We start from the raw sequence: 21,023 nt of genomic DNA, 5'->3' as shown, positions 1-21,023 counted from the left end.
AATATTTATTTGAAAAACTCACAAAAGTAGTGTAACGACTACCAGTAATGGTCTCGGCTCTAAGTATTTCAATGACTGAGGGTTAAGCAGGTTGCTGACGTGTTATTTTGAACTGAAGTCTCGACCGTTTATAGAAGCGCACCAATAACCGGTGTCTCCGAATTAACCAGCACGGAAATCTTCAAGGTTATAACTTCAAGGGCTGAAACTTTGTCCATTTGAAGTCGTGTTTACTCCTTTATTTTTGTTTACGTGCTCTCTGCCAGCAATAATATCACAGATCACAACACAGATGATAAGATCTTCACAGTGCAATAAAACCTGCTGAAAAACCACCTAAACAGACACGACTTTACTCCCCAAAGGAGATTTGTCTCTGTCAGCATCAGAGAATCAGACACTGACAAGTCTGGCCCTGATGCTGCGCTGATGCACATCTAAAAACATACATGCACGTATATAAAGTCCACAGAAATATACACACTGCAAACTTAAAAGTGCTTTATAAATTAATGAGACTTAGTTTCACTTATTTTCCTCATGTCTTTAAAGTTTCTGCCACTTCAAAACACCCACTCGCACATCCTAATAACATCCCACCAGGCTGTTTTTGCATTAAAGCTCTCAGACAGCAAGCAGAGCTGATTGAGACGCTCGCAAACTAAATATAATCCTACAAAAATCCGGCTCGTCAGCATATGTTTTGATGTATGTATGTCATGTATGACATGCTGCTGCAGAAACAGCTGAGCAGTTATTATTACACATCTCGTGACTAGTAGTTGCATAATACTGTGATGGATTGTCACTCGTTTGATCGTTTCGATGTTTCCTAATTACATCATTGTGTGGATGTTATCAAGTGCCATCATCTCAATGGAGCAAGGGAATGCTTGTACATGTATTCAGTGCTTTTAATTTGTAATTCCATCGAGACCGTTACTGATGTATTTAACAAATCTGCCTCATTTCCACACTAAAACACAATGGAAATCATTTATGTCGTTCTTGTGAAGATATGATTAGATGCATGGAAATCTGCATTGAAGTCTAATGTCACCAATAATATGTTGATGTCAAAAAGAAAATGACTCTTAGGCCTGTTTGGACACTGCTGGTCCTGCAGCTGATGATACCTGATGACTTTATGATACCTGATGACTTTAAAAGTTGTGGGGAAGGGGTTTCAGACATGTCTGACTTTAAGCATGCTGCCACATTTATACTCGGATTAGTCAGATAGCGTAAACACAACAGGACCAAAGAGGAGATCTCCAACAAAGACAAAAGAAATTCCAACAGAATCAACATAAATCCTCATTATTTTAAACTGAAGGAATAAGATTTAGTTGGCTGGCGATGACAGGGGGACCGAACGTGGACTGAGTGAGTTTTGGAAAACCCCTCTTCAATTAGTCACACAGCGTTTGAAATCAGTCTGGCCAATCACGCGTTATCTCCCCTGATATCAGCTTAGTGGGCTATCAAATCCTTCAGTCCCAGTTTCACCAGCTGATGCCAAGGTATTAGACCGCAGCCCATGTTTACCCGACTCTGCCAATGCCGTCACTGGCAGTCAAACACTTCCCAGCACACAACGCTGAAAAACCCTGCCCCGGCGTCAGGGGAGACAGGAACACCTACTTGGGTAAATCCCCTCAAAGCCACCACATTATCTCAGAAGCACAGCTATACGTTGCTGAATCATGAAATGCTTTAACAGAATTACAGGCAGGACACCGTGATGTCTGCGTCTCAGCCGTATCTGTGTACCGCGCTGTAACACGAGCCATGTGTAGAGAGCTTGGAAGGACCGCCAGTCACCATGAAAGCTCTCATCATAAGCTCAAGTGTTTGCATACTCAGTAAATATGCATGCACAAAATATAATCACATTATTGGCTGTACTGTGGCAATGATTTCATTAGCTCGGTTACAATTCAGTGAAGTTCTACTTTGTCTGAAAGTTTGATTAGTGTTCCTGCTTTGTGTGCTCATGCAACCTTGCACACTTCAGTTGTTCAATGGATTGCTACTTATCACATTAATCATTTAGACTGAGAAGAAAAAAGTCACTCCAGAGCCACAAAGATCTTAACATTACCGTGCATGTAAACACAGTTAGTTAGTAAATGTCCCACACTTCATCATACATACAGTATCGCGTTACAGACTGAGCATCTGTCATTTTCTTGGGAAAAGCAGCACGCCATTGTTAAAAGTTTTTAATCTAAGCATATTGGTGTGTGTATGTCCTTTGTTTGTGACTCTGTGTGTGTGTGTGTGTGTGTGTGTGTGTGTGTGTGTATATGTGTCCACTTAATCACAGCATCTGTTGCTGTCTTCGCTCCTGGATATAAACATCATCAATCACCAGAGGAAGTGACATTATTTATTACGGCCCGGTTTGTTGGATTATTGAAAAGACTTTATCATCGTGCAGCTGAATCCAGTACAGCATGCCATGAAAGGAGCCTCTCTGGTTAAAAAAATAATAATAATACAACTAATTTCAATTAAGTGAAAACCTTTATCAGAAGAGGTGCGTCTGATTTGTGGCGATATGATGAATGGGTCTGTTAGATTAAAGACGAAACTCTGAGATTGATGTAATAACGTGGCTGTTTTTAGAAGCCACGCAGTGCGGCGTGTTGTCTCTCCAGCCATCTCCCAGTTATCTCAGACTTTGGCTGAGTCATAGTTGCAGCTCGATGGAGATTTAGAAATTGATGGATATTAAGTGTAGAGGAGGTAAAAACAGTCATCTCAAATCTGTCCAACACCCACTCTCATCCATTCTCTCACACCCTCTCTCCTTTGTCTCCATAACTCCTTTCTGTTTTGTGGAGGAGGACTCTGAGAATAGAGAGCAACATGGCGTCTCAGACTTTTACGTGTCCAGTGCAGGGAAAATATTGGCACCAATATTTACAATAATCAGTGTAATCAACGTCTAGTCGCTGCATAATTAAAGTGATTTGTCAATAATAGTGGTGAATGTGGTAATTACCCCCTGCAAAGGTTCAGTGCTTCTTTCCAGTGATCAAACATGGTTCTCCCTATAAATGTCAAATGAATCAATCAGCTATCAGACCTGATAACCTCACGTTGTTCAGATAGCCTATACCCCTCTGAAAGAACTGGATTTTAGTTAGAGCTATTTATTTCTTATTTAGCAATAATGACTTTGCAGCTGTGTTGCCACTGATTTATTGACACTTGTAGTTCTTTTTACCATGTGGGAAACATCATAGCTGACAGAAATCGTTGATATTTCCAACTCAGAATAACAACTCAAGTTCACAGTTTTCCAATCAGGTTGCTCAATACAATCCACAGGATCTGCATGTGAGGGTAAACATGGCCATGACTGGCAATTAGTTTGTCTAATGACCAACATCAAGGTCAAGAAATTGGACAGTGAACAGTGTTGAATGGACCTGAACGCTGTCCCTACAAATTGGCTGTTCCACACACAATAGGCTGCCATTTTGAATCGAAAGCTCTGGGAAGACAAGGTCGAAGCTTTATCGTCAACGTTTTGGTCTGTTAACCTTGAGCTGTTACCGAAACGTACAATGAGTGATGCTGGCAGCTGGCTAGAGGGTTAAATTACTAAAAACAGAGTTTTTAATTTTCGTTTAAGGTTAAGAAAACAATAAGAAAATAATGATTTTGGAATATTAATGATGTTAAAGATGTTAGCTTAACAGATAATAAGTCTGTAGGATAAATGAAAATAGCATGCCTGTATTGTTTTGTATACTTGTTGGATGACTGCAAACTAGCAGTTGCCTTTTCACCCTGTAGATAATATCATGTATGATAAGATTGGGATGTTGAAGGAAACTGATAAATTGAAATGATTTTAAACGATTAGTCTCATAGTGAAGAACAATGAAGGTGAATTGTTGAACGTTCTGCTTTTGAAATCGAATTGTAGTAAAAAGTTTAATTTCCCTTTGCAGCGGCAAATTTTAATGAAAGTTTAATGAAATTTTAATGAAAGCTGTATATTGTGGATTTAAATGGTTTATTAAAGAGAAACTGTACTTTTCCACAAAAGGTTTTTCACCCAAACATCATCTTTTGTATTCACTTTGAGTTTCTCCTGTCTGTAGCTTCTTTGCATGAAACAAAAAGTGTGTGTGTGTGTGTGTGTGTGTGTGTGTGTGTGCACCTGTTTGTCTGCTGGCCCTCCATGTGTGCATGCTGGTTTATTTGCCATATGCCAAGGGCTCTTTGGAACAGAGGCACCATTATCCATTCATCAGTCTAGCAGCATCAGTGTCTGCCAGTTTACCTGATCTACAGTCTAATTTACACCTCAGACGCAGGCTCTCCTCCCTCTCAAAACCCTTGTTGACATAAAACAGGGACCACAACTATAAATCTACAAACACTGCACTGTTGCTGAGTCCCAGATGCGATGCTGAGTTTTGATGAAACGTCCTATTAGGAAGTCAGTGAAAGGCAGACAGATGGGGGCGAGATGTCAGAAGTGGAAAAGAAAGTCAACCTGTGATCCACAAGTGACATTTTAAAAGTGAAGCATTTAACGCTCTCGCATCCTGAGGATTAAATCTGATCAATAACAGTGGTGACAGTGATAGACAGAAAACAGGGCTCCGTAAACAACAGTTACATTTAGAGGCACTCCCACAAGTCTCGTCCGTGTCTTAAACTTTAATTTCTATCCCACCCTTCTTTGTTTCCATCACCAATTTTATGGTGGCAGAGCTGCAGGCCCCAAGTATCGATTGTATGCCGAGGACTAATGGGCATGACAGAAAGCAGCGTGGGGAGACAGAGAAGAAGCGGAGCAAATAGGAGGGAGAGGGGATGAAGAAGGGATAAATGAGACAGACAGATACAGATACATAAGAGTTTCTACTGTAACACACAAAGCTGAAAACTATGCTCATAACTACAGCATGCAGTTATGGTTTTGCTAACATGAAGAAACTCCTCATCAGTGATTACCTGCTTCCTGCATACTGTGCCTTATTTTTCAGTTTTAAAGTTTTGCAGATGTTTTACTCAACTGATATGATGGGAACTGTAAATGTTCTAATTAATTAATTAGCTTGAATTATTGTTATTGTTAGACATATATATACATACATACACACACACACACACACACATATATATACATATATATATATACACACACACATATATACATATATATATATATATATATATATATATACACACACATATATATATATATAGGAATTCACAAATATGATTCAATAAATGAATGTTCTTAGTAAATTATTGTAGGATTACAAATTCTTCCTCCATACTTTTCATACTTTTGTCAGTATAAAACACTGAGAACCACAAAACTTAGCTTCAGCAGACATTTCGACTTGTCATTACAGGAAATGCGCAGGTGAAACAAATTTTGTTAACAATGGCCCAGTTTCATCCCGTGTCCCAGGAAGCCGTGACATTGAGCTAGCATGGACATCATCAGGACCCTGGAACTAGTCCACCCAAATGTAATGCTGTCATTTCCAATGTTATCCACCGCACTTTTTCTGCAATGACAAGTCTCAAGGTTTATCAAAGTCTATGTGGTATTAAAAAAGGCTTAAATTAAATGTCCAGCCCTGCTTGGGAGGTAGGGTTTGATTTAGACACTGTGGAAATAAGGAAGAACAAAAACACAAAGAAAGACTCCTGGGAAAACAGAGGGCCAGATTGTCTCTTCTCACCTAAAGCTCCTCGGGCTAAAAGTTCATAAGAATAACTAAAGAGGCGAACAAACACCGAGAGAGAGAGAGGCAGGAGGGGGAAGTCGTCGGACATTGATCCAGATCCAAGAGTCCGTGGCGTCCATTCCTCTCTGAGCAGAGCTGCAACACAAATGAGTCTCAAGATAGCTGCTTTCCTCGTCCTCTGATCCCGCTTACCCACTCCCTCTCCCCTCCTTCGACCCCTACCTGATCGGGCTCGCTCCCGGCTCCTCTTCTGCCCACAGGAAATCATTACACCCATTGTGAGACTCTCCACCAATCTCCTCTGTCCCCTGAGCTCCGCCTTCCTCCAATTAGGAGGTGCGCTGGCTGATGGTTTGCCACCACATCTCTGATCTCATTCCTCTTTACTCAAGATGTCTCAGGATTTTGTGATCAATGACAAAAGCCAATTAAGCCATAACTCAAACATTTGATGCGAATATAAACGCTGGTGTTGTCGGGCTTTGTTGACAAGTGTAAAGCTTTCCTTCAAATGCCGGAGAGAGGTTCATGGCTCACCGTGTTCCTGATGGAGCAGCTAATGTGTGGTGATATAGAACTTTCCCTGCCGTATGGCCTGTGGTTAGCTCATAATGAATGTGCAGTGTAATGTTGGATGCCTATCCAGGGACCTAATTTATCAAGCAAAGGCCAACAGTGTCAAAGCCATTTCCTCGTGAGATGCAGCCACACAGCGAATGAATCAATGAGTCTGTAATGTGCAAGGTGTAGCCATACGTATTCATATTCCCTCCGCCGCCCACGCGTGGGAGAGCTAAGGTCGCACAAATGGGACAGGCGTGTACAGGCCTGCAGGGAGGATAATGCAAGATGGCAGGTCTCCTATCACTGGAAAATACTGATTTATCCATATTTAATATGGTGTGAATATTTCATCGTTTTGTATTGGAGTAATATCAATACTTGTGCTAAAGGTGAGTGTGTGTTGGTGTGTTGGTGCTCTTTCCTTCAGAGCTACAGTGTGACAGCACTTTCCATTTTCACTGCTATTTTGTTTTTAATTTTAGACTTCGAGAAATACTCATTTTTTACAGCTTCACGTACAGATTTTGATCCTGTCATGAAATATGAATGTCAAATTACACAGAAAAAAACCCTCTCTCTTGTCCGTCCTCCCAGGAGGTCTCAGGGACAGATTGGATCTCAACATAAATGCACAACACAAGCTCTACTGCTGCTTTTTCCTGAGCCTTAAGCAGATGCTGCCAGATGTTGCAGCGGTCAGACGAAGTGGCCAGAATAACAACAAGAATCCTTCTGGTGAGATGATGAGCTAATGGACCCGAAGCCACCCCCCCCCCCCCGTTTCTCCCACAGTTTTCCACACCCCTGCTGGTCAAAGGGAAAATTGGGGGGCTGTCACTCACTGGCTGCGGTTTGTATGAAGTGTGATTACCTTTTCAGGATGCTTTCATGCACAGTCAGTCGAGTGAGAGTAGAATCAGAACTGAGGGAATTCAAAAATGTGGATAATCTCTCATTGCTCAGGCAAACTGTGTGTGCATCCATCCAGCTTAACCCTTTAACCTCCTCACCAAGAAAAAAGCTATGAAAAAATGTATTCTTTATATATTTTATTTCCTTGGGGCACTAATTACAAAAATCTATGTTTTTTTATGAACAGACCCCACATTTTTTGAAATATTGGCCTCTACCAAACAGTTTAGATGTCGTAAGTAAAACATGTTTTCAATAAGATATAGTGAGTCAAAATGTGCTCTACCATATGGTCGAGCAGAAGGTTAAAGGGTTAAGCAAATTGGTCAATTTTTGTTTCTCTTCCAAATTATAATAATCATTCATGCTTTTTAAGAATGTTGCCACATTCTCGGATCTTAGCAATAATGTGGTGGTGACAATATTAGTACTACTCATAGGTGGATAGGTGAACATAGACGTGTTGTATGAAATAACCTTTAAAGGCAGGATCTGCAAAGTGGGAGAAACTAGCAGGAGTGGCGAGATCTCGAAAAATATCCAACTAAAGGCTCAGGGTTTCCTCCAAAGCCGCCCCAACAACATGCAAATGCACTGCCGGACTAACATAACTACTGACACTGATGAGAAAACCCGCTGCTGTTGGGACCTTAGCGGATTGTTTTCTTTTCTTGTCAGACTATTTGGTTTATTAAATGCTGTCGGGCTGTTGTGAGAATTTCAAATACGACAGAAAGAGCTTCTAAAATAAGTTGCATACCCGTTAACTGATGCTCCTCGCTGACAGAAAGCTTGGAGGGTTTGCCAGATAACCACCTGCTTTAGTGTCTGCTTCATTTTCATGTTCAGTCTGGTCTGATGGCAGCTGACTGTTGGTATTTTCAATCAGCTGTCTCCAGTATAATGTTTGCTTGTTGGATCAAGCAAAAAAGACTGCACCATACGCAGATGTCTCAGAGCAGAGTATACCACTCAATTAACAGGAGCAGCGGCAAGTGAGAGGGAAGCAAAGAGACGGGAGACGGTGCACGTCTGCATGTGCTCTGTAAGAGCAAGGGAAACAGATGTTGTTGTTAATGCATGTCTATCAGAGCGATCATTACCACCTATAAAAGATTACTGGCGCATTAAGGCAATTGCTGTAAGCACACACAGACGATCTCAAATGCCACCAAAGTCTTAATGATGTGGCATGACGTGCTAATCTCACAGTTTGCTGTCTGAGGTCCTCATCACGCACAGGTTCATCGCAGGTCTCACGTCTCAAGTGGGGCAAACTGAAGAGGAAACCACCAGCAACATGCCCAACAAACACACTCCCTTTCACACTGGAATAAACACGTGAGTATACACATGCACACATGCCACTTGTGTGTTTAGAGAGTCTGATCATGCTGAGATGCTGTCAGATTCACCTCAGAATGCAGCAGAGGGCTTTTAAGTGGCAGAATCAAGGTGTTGTGGATACATAGCCAGTTAAATTAGGCCAAGACAAGAGAGAGGATGCTCTGTGTGATCAAAGGCTACGCCGATACCGGTTTGACTCTTCCGTGTTGCTGAGGCGAGGCGGATGTTTCCAGAGACAAAAAAAAAGAGAAATTGCATCGGAGGGTTTATCTCAACAGCAATTATACCTGATCCTGGGACAGACAGAGAGATGGAAGCCGAAGGAGAGACGAGCCGGAGCAGACGCTGAAAGAGAGAGTAGAGGAGAGAGTATAAATACCAGAGGTGGAGGGAAACCTTGGTACAATTCCAGGCTGATTAATGAAGAGGCAGTGAGGTGAAGTGAACAGGAAATCAAGGAGGAAGCTGAGGATGAATCCTGTCCTTTGATCTTTTGCTCCAGCGAGACTTTGTACACTCCAAGCTGCAGCGAGCACAGCGACTCACACCTGTTTCTATAGCTATAAAACACAGAGGGGATGGAGGAGCGTTATTGGCTGGTGAGATCTCTTGTCACAATCGCAGACGGAGGGAGGATTTGACGACAGAGATGTATACACTCCGCCCTAAACCCTCCGGACACGCTTAAACAATTCAGCCAGCGAGGTCTGTGTAAGCACAGCGATAGCACGACCTTGTCTTATCCTCACATGACCAGCCTCGGTCACTGTACCATCAAAGCCAATGCACACACTGCCAATCTGTGGTCGCAGAGGGTACCACACTTCAGTAGCCAAGTGTGTGTGTGTGTGTGTGTGTGTGTGTGTGTGTGTGTGTGTGTGTGTGTGTGTCTTTTATGAGGACGGAGCAGAATAAGAGAAGTGATTCCAAAACATCAGCACATCCCGCAATGAGCCAAGGGCCATGGATCCGATTAATAGTGTGATGTGAGAGCTAATGCTGTTAATGCTCAGAGTCGGGTACGGATCATTGAGATAAGAGACTAGTGCTAAATGCGGAGGGGCTGCCAATTGTAAATGGCCTGTTATCTAATCAGTATCTGTTATGAGTGACATCTCAGCACTGACCTCTCATCAGAAGTTCCACTTCCAGGATCTCACTCATTCTGGGGATATTCTCATTACAACTTTCTTTTTTTTTTTAAACATCAGTCTTTGTAATCACCCCAAACTCAGGGCCGATAACATCTCATCCAGCTTGTTATTGATCAGTCATCTCAGCTGAAGACGTTGTCAGTCACAGCTCATTTATCTACAAGTCCTGTTTGTCCTCCTAATGAACCCCCGAGCTTCCCTCTCTCCGTATCAACTTTCCTTTCTGTGCTCCGGGACCTGCAGTCCATCATGAACGTCCACGTGCTCACACAAATATGTCACTGCCGCAGAGACGCTGCCCCGCTTGGATTTATTGTATTATTAAAACTTTCAACCCTTTGTAGTACTCTAAACTTTCTAACATCCAGATGATGAGCAGCTCTCATGCAGATTTCTGAAATGATTATTGCATTTTCAGATTCTTTTCTTTATTTATTTGGCAAATACTCGGACAGTGGCCACTCAGAGATCAATACAGAAAACATTTCCTTTTAATGGAATACGATGAAATTATTCAAATGAAATGAAAGATAATGTTGAGCAATGTTCTTATTCATCTCCATCTCTCCTCCACTTTAGATCTGATCCTGTTATTCTTGTTTTTCTCTGACGTGTGTGTGAGGGGGACGGAGACTACTCCTCCCAGAATGCTGTGCTCTCCTGTCAGCTCAGAGGAGAGTCAATGAAAGAGCCTTGAAGTTTCAGACAAAATGCTCCAGTGAAGTGACTTACAGAAGCAAAGGGAGATATGGTGAGATAGAGAGAGAGGCTGTGCACATGACAGCTTTACAACAGCGAGAGCAGACTGACAGTAGTATCTGCCTGCTCTCACAAGAGGCAGCAGGCTGACAGGCGGCTGCAACTTTCATTTGACACACTGATACAGAGAAGCGGCGTCTCACTTAAACCCCAAACAGACCGAGGAATGCCTTTCTATTCTCGCACAAACACAACCTTTCACACATATAGACATTTCTTTCTTCTAAATTGTGCTCAAATTAAAATAATTCTATCCTGAGGGGATGCAAAGCTGACAGCCTACTATCTTCTTTGCCCTCAGCGGCAAAATTTCGCAGCCATTGGCTTTCTTTTTCTACATCACATAACTCAAAAAGGAAATCTCCCCTGCCTCCAATCCCCTCTAGTCTCCAGACAAGCACTTTATCTTCCTGTCTGCAGGCACAGCAGACTAAACACACTCTCTAATAGAGGGTGTTTTCTGTCCAAGGCAAGCTTGTCTGGAGACGGCAGGGCTTGGATCTACTGTTTGAATAACATACTGCATCCATATACTTTATCAGCAGCGACATAATAGGACATAAACACGTGGACACACACATATGAATTGGTAACCTGCCTCCCTTAAAGTGCATTCTGGCACAATTATACAGACAGCCCACGTAAATATATGAGAGCTGAAAGCAAGAAAAGCACCAGCAAGAAGCGCAGCCTCATGGAAATGCATTCAAGTCATTGTTCAGCTAGTTTGGTCGGAGAAAGTTTGCAAGAACTAGCAAGTAAAACCAAATGTCTCACTTTTTTCTCACTTGTTCCCAAAGTAACATGGCCTCCTACTTTAAGTAAGAAAGAAGTAGGAAACTAAACATGCAGCTTTTATGACCCAACAGTTATTATTTTGAAACCTTAGACTAAGAAAATGTAAGTGGAAAAGTGAAGTGGGAAAAATGTTCTCATATCCCACAAAAAGTACTCAAGTTGACACCCACAGCCTCCACACAGGGGTGGTGGTCGATTTTACTGGACAGCTCGAACTGTCCAGAAGCAGTGAGGTGGAACAGAAGCAATAAAAGTCACGAGATTTAATGGACAAGTGAGAGAAGACAGCAGCTTGTGAAGTGAGTGTTTGTAGTGTTTTGGGGCGCGATTCAACGTATTTTTGCGCTCAGCATCACAGAGTAAAGACGACATAATGAAGAAAAGTGTCATCCTTGTTTAAACTCTGAGCCTTGAGAGCACTCACCAAATATTTTCACTCGTATTTATTTGTACATTGAGCTTTCAAGTCATCCACGTGTTCAGCTCAATACTGACTCCTCCTGGACATGAAGTGATATTACAAACAAGACAGAAAGATTCAAGTGCTTCTTTGATCCAGAGATCTAAACTTAGCCTGAAGACTAAATTGCAGAAGGTAACACATAATTCTTCTTCCAGACATCTGAATGTAAAAGATGAATCTGATGCATCAACAAAAGGCTTGTGGCTTGTTAGATCATGATGAGGCAGTGACACACAGACAGCAGAACTTTCTCCATGATTCAATTATGTTATTGGTATCACAAGCTTGTCTGCTAACTTTTTTAATATTATTAAACATGAGCGAACTCTGATCACTGGTGTTCATGCATGCTTTGTCCCAGTTAGTCTCCACATGCCGGTAAGAGTAAAAACACATTGTTAAATAAAATATCTAGCGTATAGATATCCCTAAATAGCACCGCCAGCCAAATGACAGATTCCTTTGTTAGTATGTAAGGATCCAGACGTCAGGAGGGTGTCATTTTCCAGCACAGCCTCACAGTGTGGGCTGACGTGGACGTTGCCAACTTGGAAGTGAAAGTTGTTAAAATAAGAATAAGAAGCAGGGCCTCCACAGCAGGCGTTCACTTACACCGTGTGTCACCACTGAGCCTTTAATAGCCTGTAATAAATGTTATTTTCCTTCAAAGATTAAACATTTTTACCTCTGGGTGCCGTGTTAGTTGTCCGCTGGGACGCCTACCAGGCCGCTCATCTTAGCCAAACCAACATCACCTCTGAAATGATCCTGCAGCCACATCTGTGGTGCGAAGTGGGATCGTTTCTGAAGCTGATTTAAGTGAGTCAGTTTCTCAGGTTGGTATTGACCCGGCTGACTAACTGTTATTGACCAGCCACTCCTCTCACAGCTTCTTGCCAAAATGAACAAGAACATACTGGAACAGCTTCTCAGTGGGATTGTTGCCTCCAGATCTGTGGAGGTAAAACTTGTTTCCATAGTTACAATGCATATGAGTTAGTTTTAAAACCGACATGGAAATGGAGTTTTTCATCTTTGCCTCTCTAGATATTGTTTCAACTCACCTGCTGCAACGTCCAAGCTGTTTCCAGCCAAACAGCTCCAGCATTACTGCAAATATTCTTTGTGCTTTTGCTTTTGAATTATCATCCAATGACTCAAGGAACTTACAAATGACACTGAGTCGACTTTTATTGATTTAGACTGTCTGGTGAGAGGTCAGAGGTCGAGTTCAGCTACTGAAGCTGGGTCTGAAGGCAGGTTACTATCTTTCACAGGTCAGATTTACCAGCACTTACTAAAAACAGCCAAAACTGTTACCCGATTTTGAATTTTCCCTGAATTCCCCCAGTTTTTTCCACTGTTTTTCTACAGGGGTTTAACACCTGAATGGTACGGATGTACTGACAAATGATGGTTAAACTAATCTACCCCAAATTATTTACAACTCAAAATGAAATCAACCAACATAATGAACTGACTAAAACATCTCATTCTTGACCACATGACAGACGCCTGCTCTGGATCCCATTCTGTAATTAAACATGTTTTCAAAGAAGACACACGTACTGGTGCAAAAGCTGCGCTTAATTTTGCATGTAAGAAGTTTCCAAAAGTGCAGATGGCAACAAAAGCTGCTGTTAAACACAGAGATAATGAAATATTTGATACGTGTTTGGGGAAGAAAAAGAATTACTAACATACAGAGGAGATCAGAAATATTGTTAGCGATCCTTTTATTCTTCTTTCTATGGAGCTAAATCTAAAAATACTTCTGCTGTAACAAAAATGCTATTCAGTATATACAACAGTATATATCTGCAGTGATGGGATGTAATTAAATTCACTTACTCAAATACTTACGTGCAAATTCAAGATACTTAAACTAAAACTATCCATTTTATGCCACTTTAAACTTCTATTCCACTTCATCTCAGAGACAAATATTGTATCTCTCACTCTACTATGTTTGTCTCACAGCTTTAGTTACTTTGACGAACATCATGCAAATTCATATCTGATGATTTTAATTTTAATTATCACATAAACCAAAGGATTAAGTGTTTCCTTTATGGGTTGACGATTTTTTCCTGCTTCTAAAAACAAATTATTTAAACAAAGAAATAAAAATAAAAAACTTAATCCTGCTGAAAAATGCATCTTCACAAAGCTGATCACAAACAGGCTGTTTGTCTGAGCTCATGAAAAGACGACTCCAGAAATATGTTAACGCTCCAAACATATGATGATCTGATAGACCATGATGCATTGCTGTAGATTAAACTTCCCAATACTGTTTAAGGTCATTCAAATTAGCTCAACCCCAAACATTTACAGCAGTAACATGCAACATACATATTAATGCACACGTGACATTAATCCAAAACACCATATATAACAGTAAAACACTGACAGGGAGCATTTTTCTGCCTAATGAAGTTTTACTTGTAATAATATTTAAATATTTTTACATATTGAAGGTTTGAATGCATAACTTTTACTGGTAATGGAGAGATTTTCACAGTGTGGCGTTATTTACGTACACCAAAATGATCTAAATACTTATTATTATCATTATTATTATTATTATTATTATTATTATTATTATTATTATTAATAGATAGATAGATAGATAGATAGATAGATAGATAGATAGATAGATAGATAGATAGATAGATAGATAGATAGATAGAAGCACAACCACTACCAATATGCACTTTATTATTATTATTATTATTATTATTATTATTATATAACTGTGCAATAATCCACATCATGTTTCCATCCTCTTTGTAATTATTGTATTCAGTGTACATGTTTCTTTGTGTATATAAGGTTTTTTTCTGTATATATTCTGTTTATTTAATTTTCTATTTCTTTAACTGTGTGCTTTGTCTGTCCCCTTGAGCTGCTGTAACAGCAAACTTTCCCCACTGAGGGATCAATAAACGTTATCTTATCTTATCTTGATTGATAGATTAATCGATTGATTGATTGATTGATTGATTTTCCTCATTACAAAGTCACTATTTGTGTTTTCAACGCAAAGATGTTAAGATGTTTAACACCGAGTCAAACAGACCACACGCACCACCAACACTGAAGACCGACGTGCGGCGTGAGTTGCTCTTCTCGTTGCCTCCACACAATCTTTGTTTGGCTCCTCCTCTTATGCAAATCACGCTCCGTATCCGGAAATTAACAATCCCGTGATGCCAGAGGAGCGCTAGCATAGCATCGGGACAACTGAGGAGACTGTCTCGGTTTGGGGTTTAAACTTATGTAGCTGTCACTGTCAGCTGAGAGTTTAGCTCGGTTTCCGTGTACCGACATGGCGTTAGCGGGGTCGAAGGCTGCCGGTGGATGTATCCTTCCTTACTGCAAATATTCTTTGTGCTTTTGCTTTTGAATTATCCTCCAATGACTCAAGGAACTAACAAATGACACTGACTCGACTTTTATTGATTTAGACTGTCTGGTGAGAGGTCAGAGGTCGAGTTCAGCTCCTGAAGCTGGGTCTGAAGGCAGGTTATTATCTTTCACAGGACAGATTTACCAGCACTTACTAAAAACAGCCAAAACTGTTACCCAATTTTGAATTTTCCCTGAATTCCCCCAGTTATTTCCACTGTTTTTCTACTGGGGTTTAACACCTGAATGGTACGGATGTACTGACAAATGATGGTTAAACTAATCTACACCAAATTATTTACAACTCAAAATGAAATCAACCAACATAATGAACTGACTAAAACATCTCATTCTTGACCACATGACAGACGCCTGCTCTGGATCCCATTCTGTAATTAAACATGTTTTCAAAGCAGAAACACGTACTGGTGCAAAAGCTGCGCTTAATTTTGCATGTAAGGAGTTTCCAAAAGTGCAGATGGCAACAAAAGCTGCTGTTAAACACAGAGATAATGAAATATTTGATATGTGTTTGGGGAAGAAAAAGAATTACTAACATACAGAGGAGATCAGAAATATTGTTAGCGATCCTTTTATTCTTCTTTCTATGGAGCTAAATCTAAAAATACTTCTTCTGCTGTAACAAAAATGCTATTCAGTATATACAACAGTATATATCTGCAGTGATGGGATGTAATTAAATTCACTTACTCAAATACTTACGTGCAAATTCAAGATACTTAAACTTTATCCATTTTATGCCACTTTAAACTTCTATTCCACTTCATCTCAGAGACAAATATTATATTTCTCACTCTACTATGTTTGTCTCACAGCTTTAGTTACTTTGACGAACATCATGCAAATTCATATCTGATGATTTAAATTTTAATTATCACATAAACCAAAGGATTAAGTGTTTCCTTTATGGGTTGACAATTTTTTTCCTGCTTCTAAAAACAAATTATTTAAATAAAGAAATTTAAAAAAAAACTTAATCCTGCTGAAAAATGCATCTTCACAAAGCTGATCACAAACAGGCTGTTTGTCTGAGCTCATGAAAAGACGACTCCAGAAATATGTTAACGCTCCAAACATATGATGATTTTATAGACCATGATGCATTGCTGTAGATTAAACTTCCCAATACTGTTTAAGGTAATTCAAATTAGCTCAACCCCAAACGTTTACAGCAGTAACATGCAACATACATATTAATGCACACGTGACATTAATCTAAAACACCATATATAACAGTAAAACACTGACAGGGAGCATTTTTCTGCATAATGAGGTTTTACTTGTAATAATATTTAAATATTTTTACATATTGAAGGTTTGAATGCATGACTTTTACTGGTAATGGAGAGATTTTCACAGTGTGGTGTTATTTACTTACGCTAAAATTATCTAAATACTTAATTCACTTCATAGATAGATAGATAGAAGCACAACCACTACCAATATGCACTTTATTATTATTATTATTATTATTATTATTATTATTATTATTATTATTATTATTATTATTATTATATAACTGTGCAATAATCCACATCATGTTTCCATCCTCTTTGTAATTATTGTATTCAGTGTACATGTTTCTTTGTGTATATACGTTTTTTTTCTGTATATATTATGTTTATTTAATTTTCTATTTCTTTCACTGTGTGCTTTGTCTGTCCCCTTGAGCTGCTGTAGCAGCAAACTTTCCCCACTGAGGGATCAATAAACGTTATCTTATCTTATCTTGATTGATAGATTAATCGATTGATTGATTGATTGATTGATTTTCCTCATTACAAAGTCACTATTTGTGTTTTCAACGCAAAGATGTTAAGATGTTTAACACCGGGTCAAACAGACCACACACACCACCAACACTGAAGACCGACGTGCGGCGTGAGTTGCTCTTCTCGTTGCCTCCACACAATCTTTGTTTGGCTCCTCCTCTTATGCAAATCACGCTCCGTATCCGGAAATTAACAATCCCGTGATGCCAGGGGAGCGCTAGCATAGCATCGGGACAACTGAGGAGACTGTCTCGGTTTGGGGTTTAAACTTATGTAGCTGTCACTGTCAGCTGAGAGTTTAGCTCGGTTTCCGTGTACCGACATGGCGTTAGCGGGGTCGAAGGCTGCCGGTGGATGTATCCTTCCGCACGGAGGTTAACGACGGGATGTAGCCCCTCTCGGGACCTAACGGGATGCCGTTTCAGCTAGCCTCTCCGGAGCCTGAAGTCAGATTTAGGTGCCTCGCAAGCTAACAGGCTAGTTCATACGTTGTGGTGAGTTAATTACGAGCTGCAGGGAGCGGGGAGTTATGGCGCATTTGGTGTTGGAGCAGCTGTCAGACTTCGGGGACTATAGTGGAGGAGAAGAGCTGAACGAGATCTTTAAACTGGCCAATAATGAGCAGTCAGATGTTCGCCTGAGCCCAGATGGAGGTCATATTCACGTTATCCTCCGCAAGCCGAAGGTCGGTCTTGTGACTTTTGACAAGTATGAAAGACCCCAGCTGGTCCAGAACCAGAAGAAGCTGGATTTGTGGCTGACAAGAACTGTGCCCATTGTGGATATTATATATCTGGACCATAATAAGAGCAGCAACAGAAGCCCCGCAGCTGTGGCGGTGGTTTTTGAGGATGGGAAAGCAGAGTTTTGGAAGTTCCTGGAGTGCAAATCTGGCTGGCATCTTCTGCAAACATCAGACCTGTGCAACAGCCCCCGAGCAAGAGTGGTGTCCGTCTGTGTGAGCTCCAACCTGATCATCTGGTGTGAGGAGAGGCCGCCTTCAGAGAGCTCCCCTGCCCACAGCTCCACCAGGAACAAGCTGAGATACTGCATCTGCAGACGTGACTTTGACCTGGAGGAAGGGGCCGTCGGCTTGGGGGGAGTGAAAATCGCCCTCCACAACAATCCTCAGTTCACTGTGGTCAGCTCAGGCGAACACGTCTACCTTCTTCCTGACTTGAAAGCGAAGCCGCTGTCGACCATCTCCAAATTCTTCCTCTCCTGGTCCCCTCGCCATGACTCCTTCACGGTCAGCACCACGTGTAAAAACACTCCCCTGAGGAAGCTTTCGGCCAAAGAGTCTGACTTCAAGAAGTTGGTGACAGACTGTTTAGGATATTTATCGACTCTTGATCCACCTGAGATCTACAGCTTCTCTCCGACAGCCTGCGGAGGCCTGCTGCTGCTGCTCAGCACAGGCTGGGTGTGTCTCCTGCAGAAAGATGGGACGCTCCGGCAGGTGTACAAACTTGCAGACGGCCGCTCGGTGAAATGTGGCGCTCGCTCCAGCCTCTGCTTGTACCAGGACACCTTGGCCCTGCTGACGGGCCAAAACCTGCATCTGATAGACGTGAATTGCGGCAGAGAGCTGGAAAAGATCGTGCTGAAGAGAGAGGGTTTGTTATATGTGAACCGGGCCGAAAGACTGACACCTCACCTCCTCACAGAAACTGGACTTTTTGCGGTAGTGAACAAAGAGACAGACTCCAGAGATGGCAGCTCAAAGACGAAGCCTTTTGTTTTCGGTGCAGTGGAGAGCCTCCGTCCTGGAGCCCTCCTGGTGGAGGCTGTCTTTGAGGAGGCCTGTAAATACTACCAGCAGAGGAGCCTGAGCAGCACCCAGCTCACTGTGGACACGCTGAAGAAAGGAGGCAGGTTCCAGGCTCCCATCGCCTTAGCCTCCATCCTGAGGAACTACCTCAGCGCAGGTTTGCGGCAGAAAGGAGCAGAGCTGTCACAGAACGGAGGAGATGGATGTTCAGCGGGGCAAGATAAGCTAATGGGCTCTCTGGAGGCTGAGCTCAAGGCTCTGGTCTCTCTGGAGGAGGTGAAGGGGAGTTTAGCGAGGGGAAGTGTTAAAGAGGTGGAGGCAGTGTGTGCAAGTCTAGTTGAGAAAGAAGTAGCTAGGCTGCTGTCCTCCCCAGAGCTGGATAAAGAGGCTCTGATTTACCTCAACACCATCTTCAGCCTCTTCCCTCACCACGTGTGGAGGGCGACGCAGGCTGCCCTCCAGCTACACTACAACGGGGAGGGCTCGCTGTCCACCAGGGCTTCCCCAGACGTGTGGAAAACTGTCCTCAGTCCTTCTCTGACGCCCAGCAGCCCCGCTTCCCTCCCGCTCACAAACGGCAGGCCGAAACCCAACCACAGCCTCAAAGGTGATCACACTGCTAACTGTAAAGCCAAACCCACGAGCCCCGCTTCGCCAGCTGCCCTGCCCGTGTTTGAGCTCCTCTGCCGCTCGCTTTTCAGCTTCCAGCCCAGCTGGTTGCCCAGGTTTCTCGAGCTCGCTCAGCAGCAGCAGGGCTCAGCCGGCCTGGGCCTGAGCCTGGCCGCTTCCTCCTGGGGCTTCTCCAGCGGGAGAGGAGGCGAGGGCGGCGAGAACAACGTGCCGCTCTACAAACGAGCCCTCTGCGTCTTGTCCAGCCTGAACCCAGACCGAGAGCAGCACCAGGACTTGGAGGTGGAGCTGCTGCTGGTCAGCGGGCGGCCCAACGCCATCCTCCAGGCCCTCAGGATCCTCATGGCCAAGCAGCAGTGGGAGCGAGTCATCCAGGTGGCCCAGAAGTTCTGCAAGAAGAGTCCGCTGCTCAACAAGGAGATCTTCACTACTCTGCTGTGTGAGGTGGCCCAGCACAGAGACCTGGACCCCTACCTGGACTTGCTGTGGGTTCTGTGCCCAGAGGACCTCACTGTCACCACGATTCTCAACATGGTGCTGAAAAACCTCCCCTCCCCTAACACCCTGCCCTCCTCCTCCTCCTCCTCCTCTTTCTCCATGTCCAGTACGACCCCCTCACCCCCTGCTCCCTTCGCGGACTCTCGGAGCAGCCAGTTGACCATCGGGCTGCTGAAACCTCTGCTAAGAAAAGTCCTTCAGAGGGAGACCAAGCCTAGCCAGCGCTACGCTGACATCCTCCAGTCGCCATCATTCCCCCCTCCTACACCTCCCCGCCAGCCTGCAGAGCAGCCCAGGGCTGTCACAGGTCCCAGCACAGACTCCGCTCTGGACGCCAACACCGCCCCGACTCTTCTCCCAGAAACACCTGTACAGCAGTCTCCCGCACACACGGCTTTCCCAGCGGCTCGGGTGGCACTACCTGCTAATCCAGTGTGATTTACATTTTTTTTAAAAAAAAAGGAACAAGCACACTCAAAATGGAGAACAAAACCTGTATCTCATAAAACATTCCTCACATAATCTGACCTAACTGTGAAGCCATGTCTGCTGACAATCAAATGAAAACAGAATAAGATCATCGTGTTACAGATATCATCAGTGTGATGCAGATTATTGTGATACCTGATTTCAGATGATGAACGATGACTACTAGAAACTAAGAAATGACTACTGAAGATCTTACCAGTGTAAATACTGCAGTCTTAATGTGTATACACTGTATCTGCCATGTTATTTATCTCTTAAGCCTTAACTGCACATGAACAAGAATGTTACTGCATAGACTTGCCTTGAATAAGCTTAGCCTTACAATCAATCAATAATAATAATAATATATTGCATTAGCGCAATTCTAGTGTTTATCTGCCCCGTCAGAAACAAAGCCACTAACTCCCATTCACGGGGTTTTATCGTATGTGTGTAGAATATTCTTTGCTTTTTACAGTAGCTGATGTCTGCTAATTATTGCCAAGTATAGCTGCCTTTCACTTGTTGATTGTTGATGTCAAAGTGTGTTCATGCAGCTGGTAATCCAGACAAACTGGCCTTTGTGTTTGTTTGTTGTGTGTGTGGTATGGTTTAGAGGAGGAGGAGGACGAGGGGAGGAGGGGGTACAAGGTTCCTTTACTCACTTGCAGTTCGGTACTTAACATGTTTAAAGTGCTCAAACATTAACCTGGATTGCATGGG

General features: G+C 42.5%; 1 protein-coding gene across 1 annotated transcript; it reads left to right on the top strand.

Annotated features, from left to right (window-relative positions):
- The first annotated feature begins 17,462 nt into the window (after window positions 1–17,462).
- LOC139211288 (BLOC-2 complex member HPS6) lies at window positions 17,463–20,270 on the top strand. Its single transcript, XM_070841577.1, has one exon. It carries the CDS (start codon window positions 17,463–17,465, stop codon window positions 20,268–20,270), a length of 2,808 nt encoding a protein of 935 aa, XP_070697678.1.
- Window positions 20,271–21,023: the final 753 nt, after the last annotated feature.

The sequence above is a fragment of the Pempheris klunzingeri genome, chromosome 12, assembly GCF_042242105.1.
Source record: "Pempheris klunzingeri isolate RE-2024b chromosome 12, fPemKlu1.hap1, whole genome shotgun sequence".
Classification (NCBI taxonomy): domain Eukaryota; kingdom Metazoa; phylum Chordata; class Actinopteri; order Acropomatiformes; family Pempheridae; genus Pempheris; species Pempheris klunzingeri.
Note: the sequence above shows the minus strand (reverse complement) of the source record. Positions and strands in the feature narration are given on the sequence as shown.

Bases quoted from the DNA above. Each gene is read 5' to 3' on its own strand.
- LOC139211288 (XM_070841577.1), top strand. From the start codon at position 17,463: ATGGCGCATTTGGTGTTGGAGCAGCTGTCAGACTTCGGGGACTATAGT.